The 22,824-nt window shown below is 48.0% G+C and overlaps 7 protein-coding genes across 7 annotated transcripts; 4 read left to right on the top strand and 3 right to left on the bottom strand.

The window, feature by feature from the left end:
• Positions 1-2,633: 2,633 nt before the first annotated feature.
• On the top strand, positions 2,634-4,049 carry BP5553_10599 (Uncharacterized protein; the record flags this gene model as incomplete). The annotated part of the gene is made up of 1 exon (XM_032019222.1): positions 2,634-4,049. The coding sequence occupies one exon, from the start codon at positions 2,634-2,636 to the stop codon at positions 4,047-4,049; it is 1,416 nt and encodes a 471-aa protein (XP_031864662.1).
• A 2,767-nt stretch (positions 4,050-6,816) lies between these two features.
• BP5553_10600 (putative U1 snRNP protein) lies at positions 6,817-7,677 on the bottom strand (the record flags this gene model as incomplete). The annotated part of the gene is made up of 1 exon (XM_032019223.1): positions 6,817-7,677. The coding sequence occupies one exon, from the start codon at positions 7,675-7,677 to the stop codon at positions 6,817-6,819; it is 861 nt and encodes a 286-aa protein (XP_031864663.1).
• Positions 7,678-8,005: 328 nt separating this feature from the next.
• BP5553_10601 (Uncharacterized protein) lies at positions 8,006-9,873 on the top strand (the record flags this gene model as incomplete). The annotated part of the gene is made up of 3 exons (XM_032019224.1): positions 8,006-8,373; positions 8,430-8,833; positions 8,885-9,873. The coding sequence occupies 3 exons, from the start codon at positions 8,006-8,008 to the stop codon at positions 9,871-9,873; spliced, it is 1,761 nt and encodes a 586-aa protein (XP_031864664.1).
• Positions 9,874-12,573: 2,700 nt separating this feature from the next.
• BP5553_10602 (uncharacterized protein) lies at positions 12,574-12,879 on the bottom strand (the record flags this gene model as incomplete). Its single annotated transcript, XM_032019225.1, has 1 exon — positions 12,574-12,879. The coding sequence occupies one exon, from the start codon at positions 12,877-12,879 to the stop codon at positions 12,574-12,576; it is 306 nt and encodes a 101-aa protein (XP_031864665.1).
• Positions 12,880-13,070: 191 nt separating this feature from the next.
• On the top strand, positions 13,071-14,546 carry BP5553_10603 ((Trans)glycosidase; the record flags this gene model as incomplete). The annotated part of the gene is made up of 4 exons (XM_032019226.1): positions 13,071-13,240; positions 13,291-13,389; positions 13,439-13,926; positions 13,996-14,546. 4 exons carry the CDS (start codon positions 13,071-13,073, stop codon positions 14,544-14,546), a joined length of 1,308 nt encoding a protein of 435 aa, XP_031864666.1.
• A 955-nt stretch (positions 14,547-15,501) lies between these two features.
• On the top strand, positions 15,502-18,999 carry BP5553_10604 (Bifunctional cytochrome P450 reductase; the record flags this gene model as incomplete). Its single annotated transcript, XM_032019227.1, has 7 exons — positions 15,502-15,610; positions 15,664-15,870; positions 15,922-16,069; positions 16,119-16,447; positions 16,497-17,477; positions 17,527-18,071; positions 18,121-18,999. 7 exons carry the CDS (start codon positions 15,502-15,504, stop codon positions 18,997-18,999), a joined length of 3,198 nt encoding a protein of 1,065 aa, XP_031864667.1.
• Positions 19,000-19,562: 563 nt separating this feature from the next.
• On the bottom strand, positions 19,563-22,379 carry BP5553_10605 (uncharacterized protein; the record flags this gene model as incomplete). The annotated part of the gene is made up of 4 exons (XM_032019228.1): positions 19,563-20,212; positions 20,280-20,548; positions 20,602-21,684; positions 21,859-22,379. 4 exons carry the CDS (start codon positions 22,377-22,379, stop codon positions 19,563-19,565), a joined length of 2,523 nt encoding a protein of 840 aa, XP_031864668.1.
• Positions 22,380-22,824: the final 445 nt, after the last annotated feature.

Raw genomic sequence — 22,824 nt, forward strand, 5'->3', positions numbered from 1 at the left:
CCCCTATGAAAGAATGACCATTACACCGCCCACCAGACCCTTCTCCAGCACTTACAAGCCTGTTTCTAAGTTTCTCCGGGGAAAACACTCAAGAGCAGTCCTTTATCTGGCGATCGCGGGTACTTGGAACACCTGGGGGGATAAATTACCCCAGATCCGACCCCGCCATTCGTTCGCAACACCCCCCTGCACAGGGAAATAATCTAATGGAGCCAGTACTGGATGGTTTGCGTGCTGGGCCTAGCCTGTGAGTATTAGGATAATATCAATATCCACAGGCAGAGTGTGCAAGTGGGAAACTCCTGTGAGCGGAGATAAAATGTCCGAAATGAATAGCTGGAATGCAGACATTTGGCAACACTGGATCGTGAATGCGACCGATAGAAAGTTCTGTTGATTCTTGGCAAGGAGGTTCTAGATCAGACTATATACGCCCTGGATACCAGCCATATGCGGTACCTTATCATGCGCCGATCTAATTTGAGCTTTTGAGTACGTAGCGTAGGGCATCGTCCTATTCTCGAAGAAAATTTCGGCCCGGACATATGCCGCGGCTCTCGGCCACTACCTACATTCTCCAGTGATCGTGGCAAGAAATAATACGCAGGCGCAGCATTTACCAGTTCCAGCATGCTATAAGTTGTAACCGGCAAAGCAAGAAATCCAGCGGACGGATTGAGCTGTCTCGATAACCGTCCGATCCGGATAGAGATGCCCTTCCAAAATTGGTACCAGTGCTGCGGGTAAAAAGGAAGGGTGGATACTGTCACCTGTATAGAAAAGACGCGTGTGAATTTTCCTCACTGCCTGCTATATGACTGGTGGCCTTTGTAAAGTTTACGGCGGGATGGGGACTTTCCCCTCCAAAGCTAATATCAAGAAACAAAGTTGCACTCATATCAGCATCAACTGGAAGCTACGTGAAAGAAAGAGGAGATGCAATACTTATCCGTCTCATGACGAAGGTTGCCGCTTTCTGTTAAATATCTCGCATATAATAGCAATCCTTCATAATATCAGCAAGTAAAAAGTACAACCATTAAGAGATGAGAGGTACATAAACAAGGCCACAGTTACATAGGCAGACAGTTGCAAGAAGAACAATAGACGGGCTTTCCTAGACACATAACTTTCTAGTTTGTCTATCATCAGGACGAGATCTCAAATTCAAGTTTATATATGCCTTCACTTGATAGGTTAGAACCAATCAGAATCGATAAATCAGCAACTTCCATAGCTAGAGCTTTGTCTTGCTATACTCTTTTAGAGTCAAAACGCGGTAGGATAATACCAGTTGAGAAAGTTAGGAAATTGCAAATTGATTCCCAAGGTTTCCTGCTAGTATAACTTGAGCTAGTCACAGGGACAATATAACAAACTAAACAAATACCCACAATATTTAGATCTCGAAATGGAAGCATAGATGCAAGTGCGGCGACGAAGTACTTCGTAGTGTAGCGTAATTTTAATAGTGAAGTGATAAAGAGCAAGTACAGTGTCAGGAGTTGCGTAGATCGCGTGACTATGAAACTATCATTATGATTCTATATCAAATTAGAAGTGGGTGGCTACAGTGCCAAATCTGGCAAAAGTACAAAACTACACAGCGGTATTCATTCGTGGATTATCTTCACAGTGCGCTCGGGGAAGCGCGACTGAGGATGAGGGGGTTGCGTCTCAAGTACATAGAGATTGCAGAGACAGCCCCAGCGCTGCTAATCGTGACATCGATTAAGCCGGATCAATAGATTCGGCTCGGAAAGGAGCTTATAGTATCTCGGGTCTCACATTCGTCATATCGTCTGTAGCCGGACGGAACCAAAAGTATAAAATATACAAGGGTATTGCCTGAAGGGGTTATTAGCAATTTAGCCGGGGACTTAACGCAGCGGATTAATGGCATGATGGCTTGACTGTGCGTAACGGACAGCATTTGGGTTAGTATGCAGTAGACAAACATGGAGCTTGTGTAGTTTCCTTGTACTATAGCCCGTTTTTGATAGGTAGGGCACTCCCCTTAACTCGCAAGGTGGCGTACTGAAGGAAGGAGCCGCTTCCCCAGCCTTCTCATCTCAGCAACTTACGGAGTACGCACGCAATATATTATTCTTCAACTTTTAAATGTAACATCGTGCTTCACATTTTTAAAGTGGATCATTCCACCACCACTACTAACACGCCTGTGTTTGGCACCTATCTCTCTCGTGCGCGTTCTCCATGATGTATTTCCGTTATGATTGAAGGTTAAATAAATGTTGCACCCGCAATTATCAATCCGTCAATCAGCTGTAGAGAGGAAAGGCTGGGCGGTGGCCAAGACTATATATATTTCAAGAGGTTAGCCGGGACAGCACAGCCTCTTCGCGTGAAGTGCCGTCAAGGTACAATAGTGAGAGTAGGTTGTATTCTGGCCGGGAAATTTTCCAGAAATGTATGCGGGGATGAATTAAACATTCGGTTGCCCACATGCGCTGAAAAAGCCTCCTGGCGTCGCAATACGTAAGTAATAATCAATCGAGGCAATCTATATTTACCATAATATCCTTATGTTACCGAACAAAGTAGCGAGTGAGGATCAACCTGTGGGATGAATTGGTATGCACATCCCTGCAAGCAATTTGTGCGATGTCCAAATGACTGGCCCGAGCAAAGGCTATGTTCTGGAAAATATTCTGAAGACGACGTTTAATTCCTTGTATCCTTCCGCGGAAGGGCTCCACAGGGCAATCTTTGTGGGGCCTGGTTGTAATGGATCCTGGAACTTAGATACTTCTTATGGCTTAAATATCTATATAAGAACGGCTGGGGAACCTACTTCAGGAACAACGAATAGTCCGGCATCATTCATCTTCCAGTTAGTAATCATGAAGTACATTCTTTCCTCGTTGTTGCTCGTGGCACCTGTCCTTGCGTTTCCAACATCGTCTGATTCTCTCCTCGAGCGTCAAGCAACATGTCCGGGTCTGCCTAGTGGGTTCTCCTTCGCGTCCGATGGAAAGCTCCCCGATCCATTTACCACTGCTGCCGGTTCCAAGGTCACAACAAAAGCAGACTGGGCATGCCGAAAGAAAGAAATCAGTGATATGTTCCAAAAATACGAGCTTGGTACTTTGCCAGGCAAGCCGGAAAGCGTCACAGGATCGGTTTCCACGAGCTCTATCTCCGTCTCAGTCAAGAATGCAGGGAAATCAATCTCTTTCTCGGCAAGCGTGAAGATGCCCAGTGGAGCTTCTGGTGCAGTACCTGCCATTATCACCATTGGAGGATCCAGTATCCCGATTCCAGCAGGTGTCGCAACCATCAACTTCAACAACGATCAGATGGCGGCGCAACAGAACAAGGGCAGTCATGGCACGGGCATGTTCTTTGATTTGTATGGCAAGGACCACAATGCAGGCGCTCTCATTGCATGGGCTTGGGGTGTGAGTCGTATCTTGGATATCATCGAGGCGGACACTACCAACAAGATCGATATCAAGAGGATCGGGGTGACAGGTTGTTCCCGAAATGGAAAGGGAGCGTTCATTGTTGGTGCTTTCGATGACCGTATCGCTCTCACCATTCCCCAGGAATCAGGCTCAGGTGGAGCAGCATGCTGGAGAATTTCCGACTCGGAGCATAACGCAGGAAAGAACATCCAGACCGCCGGCGAGATCATTGGTGAGAATGCGTGGTTCTCTCCACTCTTTGACCAGTGGGCCACCAAGACATCCAGTCTGCCACACGACCACCACATGCTTGCTGCCATGACCGTCCCACGGGGTCTCCTTGTGATCGAGAATAACATTGACTGGCTCGGCCCAGTTTCCACCACTGGATGCATGAGAGCCGGCCTAGAGATCTACAAGGCATTTGGTTCAGATGCAATGGGATTCTCCGAAACTCCTGGCCACAACCATTGTCAATTCCCGTCCTCCCAACAGCCAGAGCTAACTGCCTTCATCAACAAGTTCTTGAAAGGAGGAAACGATGCTACATCTGTTGATAAGAGTGATCAGAACGTCAAGGCTAGTAACTATATTAGCTGGACAACACCTACACTCACATAGATTAGGAATGTAAGAAGGTATGGTTGTATCGTTAGCCAGGGAGGGGAAAGGGCTACAGCAACAGAATGGGATAGGAATTGTTTGGAGACGAGGCGCTGAGTTGCGATATTGGACAAGTGCTTGGAGTGGCTAGCACATTTCTTTCATTTACTTCTCTACAACTCGAGAGCTTTTGTGCATATATTCGAAAATTTCATGTCTATATATATTCCATCAACTCTCAACAAAATTCGATGCCGACATCAGTGATAAACTCTCACGTGAATTGCTCGGATTTGACTTCAGAATTACTTTGAAACTAGTACAAGAATCCAACCGCGATTAGGATTGCTTTCATCTTTGCCTCAAAAACGGGCTGCCTTGGTGAAATTGTCAGCTCTGAACTACCGTATAAAATAACTTGAGTAGATCCTAACCCCTTGAGTAGCTCTCATGTTCTGCTCTACTGAGTGGTGCTAGTTTAGCATTCGTCTCTTCTTCCAACGCGTGATAAGCTCGCAATACGTTTTGCTCACCAACGCTACGACACTTAAGTCTCGTCGGGATTGAAACATACTTCTGTAGCAAAGATGACTGCGGCCATTAAAAGGTGCACTAAGATGTAGGTGAACCCACAGATACCTTGATTTTTAACCCTAAGAGTCCAGAGCTCCAGTGCCGTCTCAGGAGATCGAATTAATTGCATGTGCGAGCACGGAAACCCTTGTTGTGTAGAGTGCCGAATTAAGAGGAATAATAGATGTAGCCAAGCTAGATATGTGTTGGTCCTAAAATTCATAAGATAACGCTGCTATTATGTATACAGCATCTCTTTTATGAGAGGCTGATAACAAATTGAGTCCTAATAGATAGTTAGCTATAAATATATAATAGCGACTTTATAGATCGCTAGTATTTCTGATTAGAAAGATTGATATTGTTATATACCTAATTACATCCGTGCGGGTTAGGATAGGGTACAACGGTACTAGATAGTCACCTACCTCCCGAGCTAGGGTAGTGTTGGAGTATGGTAGAGAAAGTACGATATAGATGATAGAGGTTGGAGAGTGTTGAGAGGTAAGCCGTAGATTCTTTCGCGGCATTTGTAATGCCTGGTAGACTATTACCGTCATCCACGTTGCTTGGGCGAAATGTTTCCATCTGCTAGAGACGAGGATTTGAGTCACTTAATTGAGACCGGCCACCGTGGACAGAAATCTGCCATGTTTGTTAGATTGCTACGCAACGCTGATACGAATTGCAAGATACCAACCAGTCGGAAGCAACCATCCGCCACCAAAATTTCGATATTGGGCTTCAATGTGTATCATATGAGAACCGCACTTCCGCCACTCCGCTAGGTGTATCCAATTGATGAATCCTCACTGACTTGACCATATCGAGACCTGGCAGGATAAAGATGCCAATAGTTCCAATAATACTACTAGGACTAGAGGTATTTGAGGTGCTAGCAGGGCGGACTGCATAAATAGACCCTGACATCACCTAGTCCGCCTTGCCTTGGTTGAGGAACAGCGAATTCTGAATTGTTGTCGGAGTCATATGTATGCTAGAGGCCTGTAGTAGGTAGTTTCTGATTTTTGGTATATAAAACAGCTGAGACTAGTCGCCGGATCCTTTGAGCAACTCTCACGCGATCTCTAGAAGTGAAAGTCAGTTACAACGGGGTTTCTACTTGATTTAAAGATGTGTAGTAATGACCGTCCACAGGAATGTCTAACGAGTGAGCAGTTCACTACCACATGTACGGAGAGGTAATTAGGACTGCTTCTAATCTACAGGAAAATATTAGTCTTCAAGCTGCCCACATAGTATAGAAGGTAGTCAAGTGCATGACGATGCCCACCTGAACTATTGACACCCTGGATATCCTCGGAGCTCGGCGACGAGCAATTAAAGCAAGGGTCTCAGTTGTCGCACTTGAGTTGCCTTAACCGACAGAGTTGGCGTGAGACAGGTTGCTGAAAGGACGTTCCTTCAGGAGCCGCCATGGCCAGGGAGGATGTTTTCATGCACCATTCGCAGATTGGCCTGGAGGAGTGTGTTGTCGCACACGGTGCCTTTCTATTCTATATACTTCGTACTTTATAAGGTGTGGGGAGGGAGAGAGAGGACGCAACTGCTTTATACTTTGCGAGTACGAGTGCGACAAACAAAGTCACGTGTTCCAGGTGTAATGCCCAGACGAACAGAAAGTATTGCGTATACGAAGTACTGCTGATTGCTCTGTCATCATATTACTTCGTACATCTTACCGACTACATAGGTACCTTACGTACCTAAGTACTTTGTACAGCTTCTTTCGGCTCTTTAAGTCTCGATTTACATTAAAGGGACACTGCCCACCCTCCTAATATTGTTGTGTATCTTCCGAAGTCGAATCGTTGTACATGTACCTGTACAGCAGGCGACCTATTTTCCATCCCCTTCTCTTGTCCTTTTGAACAGCCCCGACCGTCCCTGAACGACAACTTCCGTCAGCAATATTGTCTCTTTCAACATGGCATGTTCCTTGTAGCAGAGCTCGACAGCTTTTCTATTGTCATATCCCCCCCTCGGTCCGTTCTTACCACCTGTTCGTCTAAACCACAATAGATGTGGAAATAGTGCTCCAAGCCACGCTAGAACGGTGTGATGTAGTTTTTATTATAGTACGTAAAATACTCTGTAGCCATATGTTGGCGCCTCCAGTTTGACTTAGAACCGCGTACCTACTATACAATAAACTCCTCTAAAGATTTCCGTAAACGCCGAACCTTTGCCCTTACCACCCCCCCCTAAACCCTCTTCCTCTTCCCCTAAAACCACCACCTCTCGCACCTCCCCTTCCACCAAATCCTCGCCCTCCAAAGCCACCATCATATCCGGCATCATAACCACCTCTGATAGCTGGGCTATGGTCTCCTTCATCTAGCATCGGCCTGCTCCTTCCCCGAAGCTCCTTGGGAAAAGCCTCATATGTCTTTCTCATTTGCGCATAGCCCAAATGCATCTTCCCATAGAAATGATCCGCCAGCCGTCTATCATTGTCCAGTCGGCTTAGATATGCGCCACATACATCACACACCTGGAGTTTCTGATGTCCACTTGGCCCACTAGTATCTGACAGTGCCTTTAGTTCGCGTTCCTTGTCCCCTTTTGTTTGCATAGCCTGCCGTATGCGAAAGAATTCCTCGTATGCGCGGGAGACTTCCGACTGCTCCCCCAAGACCTGTATCTCCATTAAGCCAGTCTCAATACTCTTCGAGAGGTCTGAAATTTGCTTTAGAAGGGCGTTCGTCTGCCGTATCTCATCGGGCGTCTTTTCTAGCCTCCGTTGCGCTACGTCGATTCGGCGGTTGCACTCGTCGATGTATTTCTGAAGATCGCGCATATAATCGTATTCAAAGCCCCATTTCTGCTTGTCGGCTTGGGGCGCGGAGTCGTATTCAGTCTTAAGAGGTTCGGAATGCACTTTTGGGCAGGGGCCAAGATCTTGCTTAGTGTTTGTAAAGAGATCGTGGGGACATGTCCCGACCAGGAATGAGCGGCAGACTTTGGGATCTGTGATAGAGAGTTGCGCGGCGCGTGAGGAAGCTCCGGCACCCATTAGCTGTTCTAACAGCTTCCTCTGTTCTGCGGCCATGGTTGGTGGTTTGGGGAGTGGAGGAGGCGGAGAGGTTGTGGTTTGTAGTAGTGGTGATGGTGGTAGGTAAACTTGTAACTGTGAAAGTATTGCGCCTGTAAGGCTGTACTCGTACTGTAAGGCTGTGAGGCCAATATTTATCAGTCACCCCTGTCCTGCATATCTCCAACCTCCATTGACGACAACAACAGCGATGCCAGCACTAATAACACTATCCTCTTTAATGCGCTCCTTATAGCACGACCACAATCTGGCGCTGGCTGGCACGCGTCAATTACAGGCCTAGCGGAAACACACAATCAACATCGCCAACCTGCTGGTTTTTGATATGCTACTGTCCCTACTGTTCCTCATTGGCAGCTTGGCCACCACCATCGCCATATCCGCGCTCGCCGATTCCCATTCCGACTACCACGAGCAACTCCTCCTTCGCCCTCTCCATCCTTCCCTCCTCCTCGCCTCGTTCAACTTCCAGAGCAACACTAGCTTGACGTCCTTTAACCAGCAAAACTTCAGATATTTCCCAAGGTCGTTGGGCCAGATTCTGCAGCATGCAAATACACGGGAATTGCATTTGAGATTTAGCCTGGGAAGATGGGATGCTGAGAATTGGGGAGCGCGGCCGTGGGGCGGCGCACGGGAAGGGGGAACGGGCGTGGAATTGTGGGCGTGGGTAGAGGCGGAGACGGACGACGAGTAGGTGTCATGACACGACGAACAAATTGATACGTAGCTAATACGCTCTCCTCCAGGGCCGACCAACGATGGCTGACATTGACAAATGCTCTTTCCGGTCTCTTCTGTGCCTCGCTGAACTTCATCGACTCTACAAGAACTACGCGGCCTGTTGTGTCCTTCCATCCCAGCGGAAATCACTCGAATTCCACACTCTCGAACCTCCATCTCCTTCACGGGACGCTCCCGAGGGAAGTGGTTTGCACTGAGAACTTGACGCCTTTCTTAAAGTTGCTACCGTGTAAGGGGAAGGCCGGCATATCCAGTCTCTTAGATGGCCATAAACTGTTCGATGCATCATGGCAAAGCATGTCTATAGATGTGCGCCCTATTTGCTCACCTGGCGCGGATGACTGCCAACTCCAGATCACCCAGACAATCGACATGGTGCTAGACCTCCAACGATCTAAACGCCCAAGAGGTCGGTTTAATGGTGCTGACGGGTCAATCGAAGCTTGCTAACTAATGACAGATAACCCAATTCCACGTCCCGTCCCTCAGGAAGAGCTTAAGTGCGATACATCAAAACCCTACCATTCCGACGACACCTGCTTTCCACTTGATGCTGCTTCTCAAGAAGAGGAATTTAGCCTCTCTCACATCTTCGGTCATTCGCTCAGAGGAACTTGTCCCTTGGCGAATGACGGCGCTCCCTCTGTATGCATCAACGTGCCCCATGCGCGAGAGGTCTATGCTTCTGAAGGGGCGCGAGAAGAAAAAGATTCTTCTGGGTACATGAGATGTTTCCAGCTTTCCCCGGATAAAGACTTCGACATGGTTCTGCCCCAGCAGGAAATTTCGGAGAAGGCACCTTTGGCACAACCCCTCTTATACGCTGAGCGGTCCTTTATTGGATATGGCCAGGAACGAGGAGGTGTCCAAGCCATTCTCACAAACCCATCCCCGACCGATGCGGTCGACTTCGTCTACATGGAATCCCTCCCTTGGTTTATGAAACTCTATCTCCATACCCTGAAAGCTAAGATCAACGGCCAAGACAAAGATACTATCAAAGAGATGTACTATCGTCCAGCTCTGGACCGGAAACGCGGTACCCAGCTCGAAGTCCGAATTCTAATACCTGCTAACTCAACACTGGTCCTGACTTATGATTTCGAAAAGGCGATTTTGCGATACACCGAGTATCCGCCAGACGCGAACCGCGGTTTTGACATCGCACCAGCCGTCATTACTATTGGAGATGTCTCGATACGCACAACATCTCTGCTGTTGCCTCTCCCGACCCCTGATTTTAGCATGCCATATAATGTGATTATTCTTACAAGCACAGTAATGGCGTTGTCCTTTGGATTTATTTTCAACTTGTTGGTGCGCAGGTTCGTTGCCATGGATGAGGCAGATCAATGGGACGTCAGGGCCATCAGATTAAAATTTGCTGCGACGATACGGAGACTGGCGAGGAGGTTTAAAAAGTACGAAAAGATTCAGAAGACAGAATAGACGATTCTATCTAATAAGTATTTATATAAGCAAATGATACATTATAAAAGAAGGCTTCGTGCCAAGCGTCTCGCAAGTATACGGTTGCGCTAAGTTTGAGATTCGATTTATCGTGCGTCATCACCCTATTTAAAACCCTATTTCCTATAAAAAGTTCTTGACTTGAAGGGAGGACAAATTTTGCTATTAACTGATTGCCCGACTGGGCTGGTTCACCGGCTTTGCAAGTTCCTTAGCTCGCTCCAACTTCATTGCCCACCCCGTGCACTTACCAACATGGATGTCCTGGAATCTAAGTCTAATAGCCCATCGGCACTCAGCTCTGCCCAGCTCCTTAATTGACTTCCCATCTAGACATATTAGGTAACTCGCCCTGTTAAGCCTATCTAATACCACAATAACACACTGTCATCTTCGTCGTTGCCTTTGTATGCGGTACAAATATTGCCTCACTAGGTGTATGTCCTTTGGACTATCCCAAATACAGCACCCTTTTGTCTCTATGTCGACCTTCGATATCCGTTAAAGAATGCAGAGTATCCTCGGTTGGTGATATTATACACATATCTGCTCTCGTTCATAGATAATAGATTCATCGTGCTCTCCCCCTAGTGTTTTGGGATGGATAATATATGTTCAGCCTCCGGTATCTTCATTCCACTCTTCTGGACCAATATATCAGTCCTGACTCGAGAGTCCGTATCTTACAATATTCGAGAGCGACACGTTTCCGTCATCGCTTTGAAATGTATCCTTCCCAGTGCAAACCATATTTAAGTAATATAGCGCATGGATTATGGATTATCTCGGTGTTCTCGTACTCCGAGGAATTGCAGACGATATTTATCCCTCTATCTTCGCTAACGCCTTGCCAGGAGGCGTTTATGGTATAGATGCAAAATGCTACTACGCTCTCGAATCCGGCAACTAGACCTTTTCCTGCCGCCGATCAATTACAAACCAGCGGGCTAGGTGCGAAGGATTGAAAGATGCGAGAGCATCGATCACGTTCTGCCCGGCTATGACTCTCAACCCGACCATTTCAAAGTGGGTGCTCCAGAATAAGGTTAAGTGGTTAATATATTATTTAAAACACTTTATTATATTATTAATTTTTTGTTATGCGCGGTCTCTCTTCTCTAAGTCTATGCTATCCTTTCTGTCCTTAGGGTTGTGACGTTACAATTCAGTTCGTGCATAGGGTAGCTACCTCCATGAGCCCATGACTAGCCTGGTCGATTAGAGCTAGGCTCATCCATCAACTATCACCAGTTATAGGACTATCGATATGCGTTCTCGTTACAATATAGATTAGGGGGATAACGTGATTAGGAGGGGTTTGCAGATTTTAAATGTAGCCGCCGTGCCTAGAATTTGAAACATCTCTTTTCCATTTATATTGTAAGTTATAGCTCTAGATTGGTTGGTATTAATAGATAGTTCGTAGGGCCAAGCTTCTTGACTGTTGAGCATGGGAGCAAGATAATAACCCATGCGCACTCACTTACTCGGGGGAATATAACGTTGCATGGCTTTGGTTGCTCTATAGACGAATGTTGCCAGTGTTAAATTGAAATAACTTGGCCCTTACCTTTCATGTCCTCGACCAATCTGAAAGAACACAAGAAGCAACACGTAAGTAAGTATCATGTTTTTACAAACGCAAGCACTTTGAAATACTTCAGTAGGAATAGACGCTAGCTTGTTATAATAAATTGAAATATTATACAAAGATAATATCTAATATACTATACAGCAGCTTGTCCTAAAATAACATGTCATCTTTAAAGACTGTTAATCTTGACGCCATGACAATCTCTCTCTCCATAGCCAGAGCATCAGAGTTATGTATTTGAAAACAGGCCTTGATATGTCAAAATAACACCATTAGGTGGAAGGTAAGATTATGTTTTGGCTAGTGGGAACTGCTACCTCAAGACCAGTTATCAGCAGGAGCCTCCAGGTAGTGACCATACATCAAGTCAGAGAACCGCAAGGAGCTCGGACAAATCATAGCAATGCACCTGAACTGACTGCGTGCTAATAAAACCGGCCGCGGTGAAGCCATTGCAAACTATCACGAGACCTTGTGAAGCCCTCAGGGGCACTGGCCGTGACTGGCGCCGGAACTAAACATTAGATGATTCGGTAACGTTACGCCGGTGGACATCTCCTCCACGATCAAGGCCACATCTCGTGGTAAAAGAACAAGTCATCTGGTGTACCAAGTAGAAATAAGATAGTCGATAGCCTTGGTGTTGTGGACGACGGAACAGATTAGGAAGGTCGACGAACACAAGAGGTATGTTTCTCGGAGACAGGGATGTTTTTCCAGCCAATTGTTACAATCCGAATATCATATCTCGATTGGTATCGCTCCATCCGCGCCAATTCCCGCGCGTGGGGTTTATTGCGGCGAGATAATGCCGGAGGCAACTGTTTAGTATTCCACGTCCTCTGTACCTCCCGTGCGGCCGGAACATTTCAATCTCCACCCGCGTGGAACTTACGGCTGAAACCGTGTGTGTATTCCAAAATCCATGGCCGAAACGTCATAAAGTATACCATTCTTAAATCGCCCGCGAAGCCTCAGGATGAACGGCCGCGAAGTAGATCCGGAGGGACGGGGGTACACGGCCCACGGGGACAGTCTCCATAGCTGGGAACCGGAAAGAGGACTCCAAGGTCGCGCTCACGAGTTCACCAAGCCATGGCGGCATGGCGACAGACATGCTCAGGCGGTGATGGTCTTTGTGGAAGACCAATGGCCAGGCCGCAGAGGATCCAGATGATACGTTGTTCCGAGGCCCGGATTTTCAGGAACTGGGCTCTAGATTGCAGATCCTCATTCCAGATCGTCAGGGCGGATAGCTTCCACCACCAATTATACGGCTCTAATCTCGGAGACGCTTCTCTGTCTGGCATGTCGTGGTTGATAAATGGAATATGTTCCTCTACAAACATCACGCAGAGGATTGTAACGTTGGTTGGAACTTCAGTCTCCATCGCGTGGATGTCTCCGATTGAGAAGCCATTCAAGATTCGTGAAAATCCGGCAGGTGGTGGAAATTGAGGCTTATATTGTTTCAATCAATCAGTAACACTGGGCTATATCAAGAGGTCGATATGCCTTCAAATTTCCTGCAACTCCATCGCAGGCGCTCGAAGGCTCGCAATTTCTTGTACTACTTGTCCAGATGTTTTCCCGCCTCATTCCTTCACTTCTTGCCGCGGCAGCAGTATTTGTACAAGTACCACTTGCACAAGCCGCTCCCAAAAATGGAAACTCCTTAGCAGAACTAGAGAGCTTTGCACCACAAGCTGTGGCTGCTGGCGGCTTGAAGAACGCGGCGTATTTCGTTAACTGGTAAATTTTCACAAGTGAAATCCATCTGACATTGGGCTCACATCGAATAGGGCGATTTATGGGAGGAACTACCAACCCCAACAACTCCCGGCGTCCCAACTGACACATGTTCTGTACTCATTCGCCAATGTCCGGGCTGACGGTACCGTGTAAGGAGACTTCCTTATATTCTTCCATGACTGAACTAATGCCTTGAAGATACCTTTCAGATGAGTATGCGGACTTGCAAAAACATTACCCGACAGACTCCTGGAACGATGTTGGGAACAACGTTTACGGCTGCATCAAACAACTCTACCTTCTCAAGAAGAAGAATCGTCAAATGAAGGTTCTGCTGAGCATTGGGGGCTGGACATACTCCAGCAACTTTGCAGCTGCAGCTAGTACCGCCGCAACACGAGCTCAATTTGCTTCAACTGCTGTAGGGTTTGTGAAAGATCTGGGGTTGGATGGCGTTGATATCGATTGGGAGTATCCGGTCAACGACACCGAGGCAGCGAATTTCGTCCTGCTTCTGGCGGCGGTCCGGTCGGCTCTCAACTCCTATGCCCAACAGTATGCCTCGTCAAGCAAGTTCCTCATCACCATCGCATGTCCCGCCGGTCCTAGCAACTATGAAATCCTGCACATGAAGGACATGGATCAATACCTTGATGCTTGGCATTTGATGGCGTACGATTATAGTGGTAAGTCTCCTTGAGCATGACCTCTCATCGCGGTCGGTACCTTAGTCCACTCGCCTAACCATAATGCAGGATCTTGGGACACTGTTGCTGGGCATGATGCCAACCTATATGCAAGCACTTCGAACCCAAAAAGTACCCCATATTCCACCCAAAGGGCGATCACCGATTATATTGCTGCTGGGGTTCCTGCCAACAAGATAGTCATGGGCATCCCAATTTATGGTCGGTCATTCCAAGCAACCAGCGGGCTTGGCCAAACGTTCACTGGCGTCGGGTCAGGAAGTTGGGAGAATGGGGTCTGGGATTATAAGAATCTACCCAAAGCGGGGGCTGTGGAGTATACCGATTCGATCACCGGCGCGTCGTACAGCTACGACAGCAGCTCGAGGGAGCTCATCAGCTATGACAACGTCGCGGTAGCTCAGCTCAAGGCCGCCTATATCCAAAACAAAGGATTGGGAGGTGCGATGTTCTGGGAGACCAGTGCGGATAGGGACGGGTCGCAGAGTCTGATCGGGACGATTGCTGGGAAATTTGGTAATTTGGAGCAGAGTCAAAACTGCCTGACCTATTCTGGGAGCAAGTATGATAACATGAAGAACGGCATGCCAGGTGAATAGGGAGCGCCTACCTAGGTAGTGATTGTGAAGTTGCGGTGCCCTTCGATCATGCTTGTACATACAATTTTACCTTTGGATTTGAGGAATGTTTGGATATTGGCAAGAATTGGAGTTCGGGTCGACGTACCTTAGGTTACGAGACACTCTTTATAGCATTGATGGATGAATGCATGCGATGCGTGACTACCACTAACGGCGTATTGTAAGTTGCACATGCCAACGGTCTAGGGCGCATGAACCCTGGGGAAATATGGGGAGATACTCCACACGTCGTACAACCTCGGCATATGCTGAAGAGGTGGATCTAGTAATATAGCTCCGGTCCAAAGTAATTGTAGCGTATATGTGAGAGTCGGGTGTCCGGCCAAGGCCAGAGCTTATTAGATTGGCCCTGTAGGTTATCTCGCTGTATCTCACCTCCGTACTAATAATAAGAGAAATGCAAGGAGCACGGCGTACAATACCGAGACGTAGTACGAACTGACCAACCACGGATTTGACATTGACCAAGCGGTGGAATGCTACGGATCTGCTTGTTTGTTTCATGAAGGCGTGTTGGTTTATGCCGAGAATGCTCCTTACCCACAATGTATTAATGGGCCTACTCCGTAAAAGCGGACGCCGGACGGGTAAGAGCACTGATAGATGTGACTATAGCGTACTTACTGCCCCTTTATCATACTTATTATTCGTCACCGCTGCGGGTTACGTAGTCCAAGCCCCTCTAACATACTGTGTCAGCATAGAACCTTGAACCATAGCAATAACAGCACCACCTTTCGTCATCGCCCAGTATCAATCCATGTCAGCTGTCTAACATGAACCCCTCCAATCAACTATGTACATATAGAGTTGGGGGTGCCCTATTCTCTTTTCCTCAGACCGTGGTGCAAACTACTTCAATTGATTTGCAAATCGCCCTTCACAAAACTCGTGCTACTGTTAAAACGCTATTATGACAGAAACAATCCCAGGTCCACCCGGCCTACCCATACTTGGTAATGCCATGGACGTTGACCCGGCGAATGCTATCATGAGTCTTGGGCTGCTGACGGATACATACGGTATATCGAACGATTAAATATGACAACATGTCAACATCTACTGACTTCTTTAGGCCCAATATTCAAGCTTACTCTGGCAGGTAGGGAGAAACTGTACATCGGGAGCGTTGAGCTGATGAACGAAATCTGCGATGAGAAGAGATTTGCAAAAATCGTCCACGGCCCTTTAGAGCAGGTCAGAACTGGAGTGGCAGATGGACTTTTTACAGCTCGGCCGGGCGAAGAAGCATGGGCAATCGCTCATCGAACTTTAATGCCAGGTGAGCCTCTCTTGATCAATTGGATTCTTGTCCATTACTGATTTCGACTAGCGTTTGGCCCCCTTCCAATTCAGTCGATGTTCGATGAGATGCACGGGATTGCTTGCCAGCTGGTTGTTAAGTGGGCGCGATTTGGGCCAAACGAGAAGATCAATGTGACGGATGACTTTACCAGGCTAACATTGGATTCCATTGCATTGTTTGCCCCCCCACTATCGCTCGGTTGGAAAGACGTTAACGGCATGCAGGTGTGCTATGGGCACCAGATTCAACAGTTTCTATCATGATGAAATGCATCCTTTTGTTGCTGCGATGGTGGACTTCTTGGTTGAGTCCGGGCAGAGGGCAGGACGGCTGCCTCTGGCTAACTATTTCAGGCGTACAGCACAGCAAAAGTACGATGCCGATATTGCTTTGATGAAGAAGGTAGCTACAGATCTCATCGCTGAACGAAGGGCAAATCCTACAGACAAAAAAGACCTACTTAATGCTATGCTTCACGGACGGGATCCAAAAACAGGGCAAGCCCTCACAGAGGACAGCATAAAAAATAATATGATCACGTTTCTGATTGCAGGTATGCATGCCAACACTAAAAACAATTGAGATTAGCTAACTTGAACGAGGACACGAGACTACATCCGGTCTTCTCTCCTTCTTGTTTTACAACCTACTCAAGAGCCCAGCCAGCTACCAAGCTGTGCAGCGTGAAGTCGACGATGTTATTGGCAACAATCCAATAACTATTGAGCACATGTCGAAACTTCCATACATTGATGCCTGCCTGCGTGAAACGCTGAGACTGACACCAACCGCCCCAGCATTTTCTGTCTCGATCCGGCCCGACTCAACTGAAGAGTCTACCTTTATCGGCGGTGGGCGATACGAAGTTAAAAAGGGCCAGCCTATGACCGTGCTTCTTCCGAAGATTCATAGGGATCCTTTGGTCTATGGACCAGATGCCGACGAGTTCAAGCCCGAGAGAATGCTACCCGAAGCATTTAGCAAGCTTCCACCCAACAGCTGGAAACCGTTTGGAAACGGTTCCCGCGCGTGTATTGGAAGGCCGTTTGCATGGCAAGAGGCCATATTAGCTGTTGCTATGCTCTTCCAGAACTTTGATTTCCGCATGGAGGATCCCAGTTACCAGCTTGAAATCAAGACAACATTGACTCTTAAACCCAAGGATTTCTACATGCGCGCAAATGTCCGGGCTCACATCGACCCAGATTACTTAGAGAAAACGCTTTATGTAGCCCCATCCAAGGACTCTAAAGCTACAAATAAGCACTTGAATGACAAGGCCGTTACGACAACCGGTGGGACTAAGAAACCCATGTCGATCTTTTACGGTTCCAATGCAGGCACCTGCGAAGCTCTGGCCCAAAGCCTTGCTAGAACTGCGTCTAGTCGTGGATACGAACCCCACGTCAATGTTCTTGACTCAGCTGTCAACAAGGTTCCCAGCGATCAGCCCGTGATACTAATCTGTTCAAGTTACGAAGGCCAGCCTCCCGATAATGCTGCCCATTTTGTCGAATGGCTTCAGAATTTAAAAGGCTCGAAAATGTTAGGTGTCAAGTATGCTGTTTTTGGGTGCGGAAACCGTATGTTCCAAAAGCTTAATTTTAAAGGCAGGATACTAATCATTTATAGGTGACTGGGCGTCGACATTCCACAAGGTACCGCTTCTGCTTCAATCGGGATTTGAAGAAAGTGGAGCAGAGAAAATTGCAGATATCGGTCTCGGGGACGTTGCAGGAGGCGACATTTTCGGTGATTTCGACAAATGGCAAGATGAAAACCTGTGGAAGGCGCTTGGAGGTAACGCAGACGAGCAGGAAGCAGGCATCGATGTGGAAGTCGACACAAGCTCCCGGCGGTCCCGATTACGCCAGGATGTCAAAGAGGCAATCGTCTTGAGCAATGAGTTGTTAACGACTGAAGGGGAGCCCGAGAAGAGACACATCGCGTTGAAATTGCCTACAGGGATGGAGTATAAGGTCGGCGACTATCTCGCCGTTCTTCCTTTGAACGATACCAAGAACGTTAGGCGCGTGCTGAAGTGGGCGAGTTTGCCTCATGATGCAACGTTGACCATCAAGAGCGGTTCGAATACAACACTGCCTACGGGTCATCCAATTTCAGCTGTGGATGTGCTGGGTGCTTATGTTGAGCTTGGCCAGCCAGCTACTCGAAAGGTATGCGTCGGAAAATTGGTGATATATAGGATGCTAATAGTATCCATAGAATATCATAAAAATCGCCTCCAGCTGCACAGATGAGAAGAAGCGGGCGGAAATTATGAAGCTCGCAGGTGATGACTTCGAGAGGGAGGTTATGCTCAAGCGCCGATCTCCTTTAGACTTGCTGGAAGAGTATCCCTCTGCAGCTGGCCTTCCACTTGGAGACTTCCTCGCTATGCTACCTCCGATGCGCATTCGACAATACTCAATCTCGTCCTCGCCACTTGCAGATCCAACAACGGCGACCATCACCTGGTCGGTTCTCGATACCCCTTCCAAGGCCGCCTCGTCGAAAAGGTTCCTCGGTGTGGCCTCGAATTACCTGTCGAGTCTCGAGGAAGGAGACCGCATGCATGTTGCGGTTAAGCCGAGCCACGGTCACTTCCACCCCCCGAAAGATATCGAAAATACGCCTGTCATCATGATCTGTGCTGGCACTGGATTAGCCCCGTTCCGGGGATTCGCCCAGGAACGTGCGATGCAGATCAAAGGAGGACGGAAACTAGCAGCGGCATACCTATTCATCGGATGCCAGCACCCACAGAAAGACGTCCTCTTCAGCAATGAACTGCGGCAATGGGAAAAGGATGGTGTGGTCGAGGTATTTTATGCATTTTCGAAGGCGAAAGAGCAGAGTAAGGGCTGTCGCTATGTTCAGGATCGTGTTTGGGAAGAGAGGGAGCGTATGAGGGAGGTTTTTGACCAAGGTGCAAAATTGTACGTGTGCGGATCAAACACCGTGGGCGAGGGTATCGGGGTGATGATAAAGAAAATATACGAGGAGGCAACTGAAGCTAGAGGGAAGTCGAAAACGGACGAAGAGATCGAGAGTTGGTTCCAGGATATTAAAAGTAATCGGTATGCGTCAGATGTTTTTGCATAGGGCATTGATGTACTTTTATTAAATATAGTGCAACCTTAACATGTTTTCTTAGATTTGAATATTGACCAGTGCAAAGAAGAAATTGTGTTTAGCGGCAAAGACCAAGTCACCATGGAATTAACGACAGTGCCAAGCCTAGCAATTGTGTGAACAATATGAGAAAAAGTGAAGTAGTCGGTGACGCTTATCATCTATTAGGCGCATGTATCTATAAGGGTGAAGAATTAAGAAGTAGTGCAAAAACATATCTAGCGACGCGCTGAGAACTGCTTTTGTTGCAACAGTGACCTGCCATGGCAGGAACAGTATACCAGCCATACTCGTTGACCGAAAGCTGCTGCTGCAATAGAATTTGCGAGTCTTGGCACGGAATCGTTAGGACTAAAACTATCTACCCGTCTATAGCACAATCCAAAACATACATGTCAATGTTACCTCTAATTCCAAACATTAAGCCCAGACTAAAACTCCTGCAAAAGGGGTATACCGATCAGTTTCCGCCAAAGGTTTCTATGCGCTGCAACGCAAATGCAACAAAAATGCAATGAGGTATATGTCATAAATCATATATTCATCCACCAATCCGCTTCATCTTCCGTCAATTCAACATGTTGCCAAGAAGGGTAAGAGAGCGAATTTGTCGGTCGTTGGGCCCACGGCCGGCTGATATTACTGTTATCCTGGGATACAGAGAAAGGATCGTCCTGCAATTGTGTATTAAAGGTTGACCGGGTGCAACTGCAAAGACTTCGACAACTGCAAATAGGCTCACTAGAATATCCAGAATCGGAAAATACCTTGTAGTCCGACAATTCGAACGGTTGGATATATGGAGCGCGTTGTTCTGGGGTAGGGACAGGTGCTTGAAAGGCAGCGTCGAGAAAGTCGGATTCCGCGCGAGCCTGGGTATCTTCGGTGCAGATGGCTTCTGGAAGTGGCGTGGATGTAAGAGTCGCGATTGACGGAGTGGAGATACTAGGATCAAAGCCCTGTGTCTCTCGGTATGCACGAAAGACCCTATCCTGGCAGTCCTGGATGATTCCAACCAGGCTTCCGACCAGCACTGCTTCTAATGGCTGTGTCTCTCGACGGACCACCTCTTCTATATTACTCCGGACAAGCCGCGGAAGCTCGCGACGGAGATAGCCTTCATAGTTTGCTAGCTCGCGGGAATCGGGCGAGGAGGGAGGCTCATCTTGGACAATTTCAAAATCTAAAACCCGGTAAGCATCCTGGAAGACATCTCGGAGGTGGCATTCTCATGCAAAATGAAAACCTACATGGCGAAGGCACTGTTGCATTAGGAAACAACAGCTTGTAAATGTCCTTCCACCTCTCCTCGTCTGTTTGGTTTGGGTGTGACTTCTTCCTACTTCTCAGCCGCCTCTCAATTTCCGGTGTAATACCTTCGGGGGAATTTCCGGGCCGGATTTCACATATCTCCTGAGCGGCGACGGTGAGATGAGTGTCCAGTTGCTGTTGGTTCTTGAAAGTTTGCCAGCACCTCTTGCAGTGAGGAGCCACTTGATGGCATCGGTATAAATGTTCCCTAGATGGATAAGCAAGGGGTAACTTTTTCGGATGCGGAAATGGTACACATACTTAACTCGTGCAATGGTCTTCCAGTGAGACAATGCGCATACTCTATAGCTATAGATGTTGTACGTATTTGCGTCGCATTTGCGAAATGGACAGGCAAACTTGGGGCTATCTTTGCCTTCCGATCCTGGCACGGGGAGTTGAGGTGGCTGCCGAGGCTTTCTGCCACTATTGTCGTCACGATTGTCGCCATCATCCATCCTTTGACGCTTGCGCTGAGCTTGGATCCCTGACGTAGAGGGTGTTGTATGAGGGCCAGACCGACTCTCCTTTGGTGATCTTGGAGAGTTACCAGCACATTCGGTGAAGCTTGAGTCCCATTCCCGATTAAAAAGCGTCCAGAATTCAGACATTACTAGCTCAACCAATTCATCTCTAACCGGACCCAGCAGGGACCCCATGTGGGATATCTCTGCCCTGCTAAAATTCACTGCGGTCCCAAAATAATCGTCCTCAGAATCATCATGTGAGTGCTCTGACTCGGCACTTTCACTATCAGATTCCATTGATATATTGGAATCGGTTTCTAGATTATCATCCCCGCGCTCTAGATCGTCAGCTAGGGCGATAGGTTCGGACGTGACGGCTAATGGTATTCCCCCAACGATTAGAGCACGCCGCAGCTCAGTCGCATTCGCATGGCGGTGATTCACAAGCGCAGAGACCTCAATGTCACCCTCGTCAAAGTCAATTGGTCCGAAATCGCTGTGCTGTTCAATTTCGTCATGGAATCGAACATTCTTGGTGGGAGTGGGAGAACGGCGAGACCAATCACTGATAGAATCAAAGCTGAAGGTTACTTTTGGTTTGGGCCGGCGGAACGCTGGGAGCGGGTGAGTGGAGGAATCATTCTTAAATTCGGCGGACCTTTGCGTTTGGATAGAAGCTGTCGATGGTACCTTGACGAGACAAGACACAGAGAGTGATCTTCGGAGCAACGTCTCCGATAAGGTTGGCTTCTTGAGAATTGGCCTCACCGGGGGCGACGGGGTCTCTGATGGGACAGGAGGTGGAGCGGATTCACCGTCCAATTCCTCTCCCAACTGAAGCGGGCCGTACAGCCAAGTAACATCGCGATCTTTCATCCTATTCAAAAGGTTAGCATGGGTTTAAAGGATTGGATCTCGCATCATATTCTACCAGTTGATTGTCTGGGGCTCAGTTGTTCCCAAGTCATGCCGTGTTTTTATCCATATGCGCCATGATGCGTTCTCTAACCGTTCTCTGTTGGTATATACTGTCCGGGTTGATCGGAGATACCTCCATGTTGCCGCGACGTCTTCCTCACGCCAGTCATGAGATAAATAATCTACGTGTCGGGAGGGTTGCGTTTGGACTGCTGAATCGTCGTCGGCATGTTGAATGGTTTCCGGTAGCCCTGGTTGTGACGAGGCCAACGGAGGGAACGGGTTGCACAACTCGGGCATCCTTCCGCGAGCACAGGCGGGAGCATCATGATACGAGGGAAACTCGATTTCATCTTCGTCGTCGCCAAAACAACATTCGAGGCCGCTGAGGGAGCCGGAGGTGTGTGTCGAGCGGGAATCGATACTAAATGGGCCAGTGCTCAAGCTAGTTTCCGTTTCACTCCATTGGGAGGCATCGACGTCGCTATCGTATAGGTAGCCATCTTCTCTCGGGTCTTTTTCTTGGCGGGATGGCGTATATCCAGAGACGGACAGGTGGTGAGGCGTCCGACTCGTCTTTGGAGCCGTGGAAGCTTTGTACGCCATGATGTCGTCCCAGGCAAAGTGGACATCCTGAGGGCGCATGTCGTCCATTTTGAACCATCAGGACGTCTTGGGGGAGCGCGCCGGGTGAGCAGGCAGGATGTACGGAGGGAGTACTGAGGTACTTGGTAAAGAAAGCTTCACTGGAGCGCAAGGGGTCACGTGTGGATGGTCCAGCCTTAATAAATTAATAAAAGGGGCTTCGGCAGGATGGAGAGGGTGCACCACGTCCAGAAGGATCGCGCCGGGGGAGAAGGGGGGGGGGGATTGAAGAGAAGAGGAAGGTATTCGCAACTGCGAGCGTCGAACGAAGGTGGTGGGAAGTGGGAAGTGGTAAGAGGGAAGAGGGAAGAGAGAAGAAGTTCAACAAGTCGGCATCGCAGGCTCAACAATAACCATCAGCGCAAATTGCTGGAGTGCCTAGGACCGACCTCTGTCAGGTACTAGTACTAGTACCAGTTGCCCTCTGCTACGCTATGCTATGCTACTTATGCTA

Source organism: Venustampulla echinocandica (genome assembly GCF_003357145.1).
Source record: "Venustampulla echinocandica strain BP 5553 chromosome Unknown scaffold_16, whole genome shotgun sequence".
Taxonomy (NCBI): domain Eukaryota; kingdom Fungi; phylum Ascomycota; class Leotiomycetes; order Helotiales; family Pleuroascaceae; genus Venustampulla; species Venustampulla echinocandica.